General features: G+C 45.5%; 2 protein-coding genes across 4 annotated transcripts; both read left to right on the top strand.

Moving 5' to 3' along the window:
• Window positions 1–317: 317 nt before the first annotated feature.
• On the top strand, window positions 318–3,168 carry ino80e (INO80 complex subunit E). 3 transcript variants are annotated; one of them, XM_024406920.2, is made up of 8 exons: window positions 318–457; window positions 692–803; window positions 922–992; window positions 1,180–1,232; window positions 1,402–1,471; window positions 1,591–1,708; window positions 2,049–2,147; window positions 2,578–3,168. In XM_024406920.2, exons 2-8 carry the CDS (start codon window positions 723–725, stop codon window positions 2,782–2,784), a joined length of 699 nt encoding a protein of 232 aa, XP_024262688.1. In that variant the 5' UTR covers window positions 318–457; window positions 692–722; the 3' UTR covers window positions 2,785–3,168. The 3 variants fall into 3 exon arrangements, with proteins under 3 accessions (XP_024262688.1, XP_024262690.1, XP_024262687.1); XM_024406919.2 differs by having other exon boundaries at window positions 323–457; window positions 689–803; XM_024406922.2 differs by lacking the exon at window positions 2,049–2,147 and having other exon boundaries at window positions 689–803.
• An 890-nt stretch (window positions 3,169–4,058) lies between these two features.
• LOC112238343 (endonuclease domain-containing 1 protein) lies at window positions 4,059–7,215 on the top strand. Its single transcript, XM_024406918.2, has 3 exons — window positions 4,059–4,690; window positions 5,311–6,084; window positions 6,221–7,215. Exons 1-3 carry the CDS (start codon window positions 4,361–4,363, stop codon window positions 6,770–6,772), a joined length of 1,656 nt encoding a protein of 551 aa, XP_024262686.1. The 5' UTR covers window positions 4,059–4,360; the 3' UTR covers window positions 6,773–7,215.
• The last annotated feature ends 175 nt before the right edge of the window (window positions 7,216–7,390 follow it).

Raw genomic sequence — 7,390 nt, 5'->3', positions numbered from 1 at the left:
GCAATTGTTATTTTACTGCTCCTCTTTAATTACTTGTTACTCTTATTTCTTATTCGTATTTTTTTTAAACAGCATTGTTGGTTAGGGGCTCGTAAGTAAGCATTTCACTGTAAAGTCTACACCTGTTGTATTCAGCGCATGTGACTAGGACAATTTGATTTGACCAGACTCACAATTCAGTACAGTAGGTGTCAGTGTATGCACTTTTCAGTTGGTAGCGATCCGCCAATACAAATTTAAAGAAGAAGAAGAATGGCACACACACACACACACACACACACACACACACACACACACACACACGGAAGTAGACTCAAGAATGTAATGTAGGTAGACCGTGAATGGCCTCACATGCCAGTACAGTAGGTGGCGGTATACGCGAACTGACAACCAAATCCTAAAGAAAAATAACAGACGTAAACAAAGAGCACGTCGCACATATTCATTCAAACGAGAGGTATGAATGATTTTTCATATTAATTCAAGCTATTTAACTTCATAATTACATGGTTTCGTCTCCTTATTATCCTACTTTCAAGCGTTTTCCATTGCTAGTCTTCTGCTTCCAGCTAAATGCTTAAAAAAACAACGATAATGCACTGGAAAGGCTAGCAGTGAGCTAGCCAACAAGCTGCTGTTAGCTATAGTTAACATAACCACGACAATAACGATTACCCTACCTGTATAGCAGGTCCACTGACGGTTCAACCACAGCGTCAGAAATGAACGGTCAAGCCGATATGGAGGTGGACTACAAGCAGAAATACAAAAATCTCAAACGCAAATTGAAATTCCTGGTTTATGTGAGTCTTAATTTTTCATCCAATTGTCAATGACGTGTTATTATTATAACACCTATTAGCCAAGGAACTGTAATTTACAGAGTTAAACTATTGTATTTCGCTACTTGTCTCCGTCTAGGAGCAGGAGTGTTTTCAGGAAGAGCTCAGAAGATCCCAGAGGAAGCTGCTCAAAGTGTCCCGAGATAAAAGGTGGTTGGGTGAATCTACAAAGTTTGTTTAGTTTGGACAGATTGGGTGTATTCTTTTGTCACATTGTAGCAAAACGTTTTACTATGATGTGCTACTAATAAATACACCCCTGTTGAATGTGTACACATACTGTACAAGCATGTTCAAAGTTAAAACTGGTCGTTCCTTGGCTTCTCTTATCTTGCAGTTTTCTGTTGGACCGATTGTTACAATACGAGAGGGTGGACGAGGACTCCTCAGGTAGGTCTAAAGCACCAAGTCTGAATGTTTCATTCTCCACAATATCTGTTTTTATCCATAGCTCACCCAATACTGATCATGCAGTTACCTGCCTTGCTGTAGAGTATTTTCAGTATGGATCATGTCAGTATGCTGATGTACAGTGTCTGATTGTCATGCTGTGTTTCAGATTCTGATGCCACAGCCTCTTCTGAGAACAGTGAAGGAGAGGGCACCAGGGAGAGAGACGGAGGAAAGAAGTGAGGATGCGGCATGCCAGCAGCACAGACTATATTTCAAATTGCACTCTTTACATCTTTGCCATTCCCTCTCACTGTCTCACTATTTATTCAACTGTCCCTCTTTTGAACTCTCTTAGGAGAAGGAGTAGCCCTGGCGTAGGCCTTCCCTCGTCCTCATCCTCCCATCTCTCTCTCCTCTCTCGTTCTGGAGTGAACCCTCTCCAGTCGTCCGGCAGTACCCCCTACCTCAACACAGTGAGTTATAATCGCCTTCCCCTCACTGAATCTATACAATCAATAACTATAACATCATTGATTGTTGCCATTATTGTTTTCTCATTACCGAAGATAATCACTGTTTTGATTTGGGGCATTATTAATATTGTTTTATTATATGTTTTCCGTTTATCTTTTGTTGTCTCTCATGTTTTATTTTTTGGGGCTGTATTTGTACCTACAATGTGTGTGTATGTTTGTTTTGGAAATTGTCACGGTGTGTGTGTGTTTTCTGTTCGTATATGCGTTTGCATGTTTGTTTGTTTGTATGCGTGTGTTAAATTGACACATGGGGCCTGTGTGTGTGTGTGGCGGGCAGTTGCCCTTCCCACCAGAGTATTTGGCTCCACCAGCTGAGAGAATGAAGAAAGAGAGAAAGACAAAGGCGCCCAAACACAAGAAAGAGACATCGGGGAAGGTGAGAGGGGAGGAGATCACAGATGAGGGAACAGACATGTGGCATGTAGGGTATTGAGTTAGGGTCTAGAAGAGGGTGTTTCTACAGTATAACTGCACTACATATAGCAGGTTAGGTGCAGGCCTACAGTAGGCTATAGGAAGGTCCATAACATTGGGACATCATCAATGAAGTAACATACTGCCATAATATCCTGGACTCTTTTAATTTTCAATTCCTGACCATTCATTTAAAGGGTTATTCTTCCTCAGTAGACTAACTACATCCCAGATGGAACCCTATTCCTACCCCAGAGGGCTCTGGTCAAAAGTAGTGCACTATAAAGGAAATAGGGTGCCATTTGGGATGCTATCCAAGTCATCTACTTCTCTCTTTCTCCATTGCATCTCTCATTCCATCTACCTTATTCCTTTTACCTCCTTCCCATTAGGTGGTGGCCCCTCTAGCAGCCAACTACCCAGCGGGCCCGACTGCCCCTCCCACATCCAGCGCCTCGTTCAACTGGGTGCCCAGGCAGATGCTGAGTGGAGATGCCGCGGAGGAGGAGGGAGAGAGCGACGGAGACTCAGACAGAGGAGACGATGACAGGGGGGAAGGAGAAGAGGCTGACCTTGTCATCGATATCCCCAACGAGTGAACTGTGTGTGTGTGTGTGTGTGTAAAGGATTGTTAGAGTGTGTAAAAGCACAATGTGTGTGGATTCAACCCCTCCCACTGTCAAATGCTTAGCCAAGCTCCCCCCATTGGACCTTCAGGTTACTGCAACAATATCTCTCTCTAAACAATGTGACCTGTCATAATAATGTCACTAATTGACTCCTTTAATGTCATTTTACTGTTATACAAGTTATGGAAGAACTGGTATTGACGGCATGGACAGCTACAGGACTGCATACATGTAGTACCTACCTTTTTATGGGAAACTGTCAAATAATACATTTTCTGTTGGAGATAATGGAGACGTTATGTTTTCTACCAATGACTTTTCAAAATTAAATTGCATTAAAGTGGTAACATTTCAGATGACTGTTGTTGAAAGCCTAATGGACTGGTAGTATAGTGTATAGTATGTGCTGCACAGACATGCAGTACTGTGCCTTTACTCAAAACAACTGTTTCTATTGGCTGTGCCTGGAGACAAAAGCCTTTCATGCTGCATTCATAACCAAGTGGGAAGGTGGTATTTACCACTTACGACTGGGGAAAATCAACTGAAATGCCCCATTAAACTCGTAATAACTAGTAGGAAACTCGTATATCATCCCTGAGCTCTGACTTCTCGCACATGCTGACAAAGGTCACAGGTGAAGAGCTTAATTATTATGCTCTCGTCTTTCCTCTCGTGTCATCTCAGAGGTTGCGATGGATCGGATTGGATGACTCCCTCTGAATTTGAGAGTGGATACATTTCCCAAATTCCCTTAGCTTTACCTAACCAAGTGGCGGCTGAAACACAAAATCCCAAATAATTTTGTCTTTATAGCAGAGAAAATGTAATTCAGTCAATAAGATCTATTTTGGAACCTTGGTGGTAGATAGATCTACTGTCTAATATTCAACACTAGGCCACTGCTGTAAGATATTCTGCTGCGGTTTCACTGTGCACCCTAATAGTGCATGCTTAAGCACTCGGCTACATACACAGAGGAGTCAGCACTTTCTGAGAGGTGTGTGTTGTAACAGAGAAAATGAACCATTGAGCTGTCCCTCAGACAGCCAAACCTTGTGGAAACATTGTTTGGGAATGCAGACTTACAGGTAATAGGAACCTGTTACTAGGTGTGGGTCTGGTGTGAGTGTGTCTAACAGTAAAGTGAGGTTAAGGTGTAACCAAAAAGAGCTATGAAAAGAACGAAGGAGGGAGGGAAAGCCAGGTAGCAGTGTAGCTAGAGGGAGAATGTGGGAGGGAGGGAGGAAGAGTGAGCTTGTCAGTGAGGGAGGGAGAAGCAGAGTGTAAGCAAGACTGTGCCCAGGCACAGACGGCACAGCACACACAGTCCAAGGAGAAAGACATGGGTGGAGACGCTGATGGGGTGGAAGAGAAAAAAGGGAGAGATTGAGAAAGGGATAAAAGAACGACATACCAGAGATTCCCTGGCTGTCAACCCTAGCTATCGGCCATTATCCTCTCCCATCTGCGTAGATACAGCACAAACCTCTGGATTATTTACCAGCCTCTCTCTCTGTGAGTGTGTGGGTTTGCTGAGCTCACCATGCTGCTGCTGCGGTGGTGTCCTGCTGGTGTCAGTGTCAGTACTGCAGGCTGGGCAGGGTGGATCTGGCTGGGGCTGACTCTGACTCTGGAGTGGTCTCTACCAGTCACGGCACTATCAGAACCAGACCCAGGCTTCTCCCTCTGCAGACAGAGCTTCTACAGACAGACCCCGCCTCTGGGCGGGGGGGCCCTCCTGACCCCCATCTGTCACAGGCTGCCAGGGGGACAGTTGTTTGCCACGCTCTACCACCCAACGTGTGACGCAGCTGTTTACTCTGCCTTTCATCTCAGACAAGGATGGGGTGAGAGAGGAGGAAAGAAGGAGGGGGTAAGGGAGGATTATTTTATTTCTATTATATGGTAACAGTGGAATCATTGTCATGCATGGACTGCGTAAGCACTACCTTGTACCTTTAGTGTACACTCTCAACACAATCACACAATCACACAATCATCAAGTTACAGCGGACATGATCAAACCAACTGTATACCACGCTTTTCCTCCAGTTGTTTTACAAGAATGGTTTTGCGATATGAAACTTGTTCAAGTGAAACTAAACTCTTCTCCTGTAGAGGCAGTCAACTTACTCTTGATATCAACATTCCATGCAAACCTGGCCTTGTTATAACAAGTCAGAGTGAACAGAAAGATGAATGTGAACAACAGTTTGATATTTGACTCAGATGTCTGTCAGGAGACAAGCTCCCTAACGCTCACAAAACTAGAATGGTCTGCATGGCATATTATTTCTGCCATGACACCTGACTAAAAGACGTCCTCGTCAATCCTACTCTATTTACAAACTGCATTGATACTAAATGTACTGTAATGTACAGTAGGCTTTACCCAAATAAAGGCCAAGCATTCATTTATCATGAAGTTAATACTAATTGCAATTGTGATTCAATATGTGGACTTTGACTCATGATTCCAAACCTATCTCCTAGACAGAGAAGGAGGAAGAGGTTGTCAGACGGGAGGAGAAAGAGGACGAAGGGTCCCAGAGTCCCCCCCTGGTGATGACCCCAGCCCTGCTCCGAGGGGATGTGGCGGGGGGTAAACCCCAAGCTCACTCTGACTCTCCCCTTCACCAGTGGGACTCCCTGGTCACAGAGCTGATTAAGAGCAGCGTCCTGCCCCAGTGTGGCTCCACAGGGGGCCAGCTCTATGTCCTGACAGGGGCCACAGGGCTCAGGCTGGGGCCCGGGATGGAGGAGGGTGGGGATGAGGGGTGTGAGGCTGGGGTGCAGTGGTCTGCTGTGTGCTGTGCTGGCCCAGAGGGACAGAGTGGGTTCAGTGTGGGGGTCGTGAGAGAGACAGGGGGAGGGGAGAGGGTGGTGAGTGTTAAGGAGCTGGAACACATGATTGGAGTGACAGATCTATTTTCAGAGGGTTGCGGGGAAGCAGATGGGGACACGGAGGGAGACATAGTGATACTGCTCAGTGATGCGATGGTCGGAGTTGTAGAAAAGCAGAGAGCAGTCGCAAGGCCAGACGCTATTGAGGAAACACTAGATGAGACTACTGATCGAAGCCTAGAGGCACTACCTGCCGACACAGAACCTCTCATCACTCCTTCAGTGGACAACGAGACACTGGCCTCTGAGTCGGACACAGAGTCGTCCAGCAACCCTCTGGTGTATATCATCACCTCCTCTGTCTCCCTGCTCATGGCCCCTCTACGCCCTGTAGTCTCCACCCTCATTGGGATCCCTGGACAGGTGATTACTGATGGAATACAATACTGTGATGGTTCCATATCCTATATATATCCTTTTATGTTTCTGATCACAAAAATATGTTTCTGTTATAACAGACAATATCTTGTAACAGAGCATATCTCCTCTCCTCGTCTAGGTGGCCTTTGTCCTGCAGGAGGACCTGGGGGTCCTGTCTGCCCTGCCAGGTGACATCCTCTCTGTGTTCTACAACATGGCGTCTGACCTGGTGTCTGGAGTCGGCTCAGTCACAGGCCTGATACTTGGTGTGGGGGAGATGTGCTTCTCCACTCTGTACTGCATTACAGCCCCTCTTGTTGGCTCCCTGTTCACCAGCTGCCAGAACGGGGTCACAGGGGTGGGCACCCTGGCCTGGGATGGGGTGGGCATATTCAGGGGGATTGCGGACAGTGCCTGGTGGGTGTCCAGGGTGGTCGGGGACCAGGCGTGGGAGCAGGGTGGGGGGTATGTGGGGTCGGTGGTGTCTGAGATGGGAGGGCAGGTGAAGGCAGTGGGTGGGGGAATGGGGAAGCTAGCGTGGAGGTGTGGGAACGGGGTGGGGAACGTAGTGAGTTTGGCAGGAGGGCTGGTAGTAGGGAGTGCAGAAACGGTTGTGGAGAATGTGATGGAGGTCTTTGGGCAGGACCAGAACTGTGGATGGTTTGGGTCTACAGAGAATGTTCATCAATAACATTGCAGATTTTTTGCAAACCTTGAAAATTGTATATCGTGTTCTTATAAAGTATGTAAATGTGCACCAGATAGCAAGAGAGAATTGATGGGTACACCGCAATGCCAATGTCTCTAGCTAAGCTGTCTAACATAAACGCATAGTTAGGCACACAACACATTTTCATATTTTTTTGCTCCCTAAAGTAGACTACTTCTACTTCTATTACTTCTTAGTTGTAAAGAAGCAGGATCCCAAAAGACTAATGCTGAGATTAATGGTATATGTGTCAGAATGTGAAGCATGGTAGCCCCATGGCCATTTGATCAATTACAATATGGTATTATTTTGGGGAAACATGCTTTTACTGTGTGAGTTCATATGGTAATAGATGTTAGAATTTATGTTACTTTATGAACTATGTGCTTGCTTGATTAAAACGGATAATTGATTGATCACATCCACTCAGACTAGTGCAATTTATTTATTTGTGATTCATTCATTTGACTATCAATATATTTTGCCTTGAAGCTGGATCGTTTTCATTTGCGCATTCATAACACTGTAATAATTGATGTGAGTAAGAGTCTGGACAAATGTCATGGTCAATTTGAAAAAGGCATTCTTACAGGCCGCCTT

Source organism: Oncorhynchus tshawytscha, linkage group LG23 (assembly GCF_018296145.1).
Source record: "Oncorhynchus tshawytscha isolate Ot180627B linkage group LG23, Otsh_v2.0, whole genome shotgun sequence".
Taxonomy (NCBI): Eukaryota; Metazoa; Chordata; class Actinopteri; order Salmoniformes; family Salmonidae; genus Oncorhynchus; species Oncorhynchus tshawytscha.
The sequence above is the reverse complement of the archived record's forward strand: the minus strand, read 5'-3'. Positions and strand labels throughout refer to the sequence as shown.

Excerpts from the sequence above, each read along its gene's own strand:
- ino80e (XM_024406920.2), top strand. The coding sequence starts at position 723 with ATGAACGGTCAAGCCGATATGGAGGTGGACTACAAGCAGAAATACAAA. Across the intron at positions 804-921 it reads AATTGAAATTCCTGGTTTAT|GAGCAGGAGTGTTTTCAGGA; the intron begins GTGAGTCTTAAT and ends GTCTCCGTCTAG. Across the intron at positions 993-1,179 it reads AAAGTGTCCCGAGATAAAAG|TTTTCTGTTGGACCGATTGT; the intron begins GTGGTTGGGTGA and ends CTTATCTTGCAG.
- LOC112238343 (XM_024406918.2), top strand. The coding sequence starts at position 4,361 with ATGCTGCTGCTGCGGTGGTGTCCTGCTGGTGTCAGTGTCAGTACTGCA. Across the intron at positions 4,691-5,310 it reads GAGGAGGAAAGAAGGAGGGG|ACAGAGAAGGAGGAAGAGGT; the intron begins GTAAGGGAGGAT and ends CCTATCTCCTAG. Across the intron at positions 6,085-6,220 it reads TCATTGGGATCCCTGGACAG|GTGGCCTTTGTCCTGCAGGA; the intron begins GTGATTACTGAT and ends CTCCTCGTCTAG.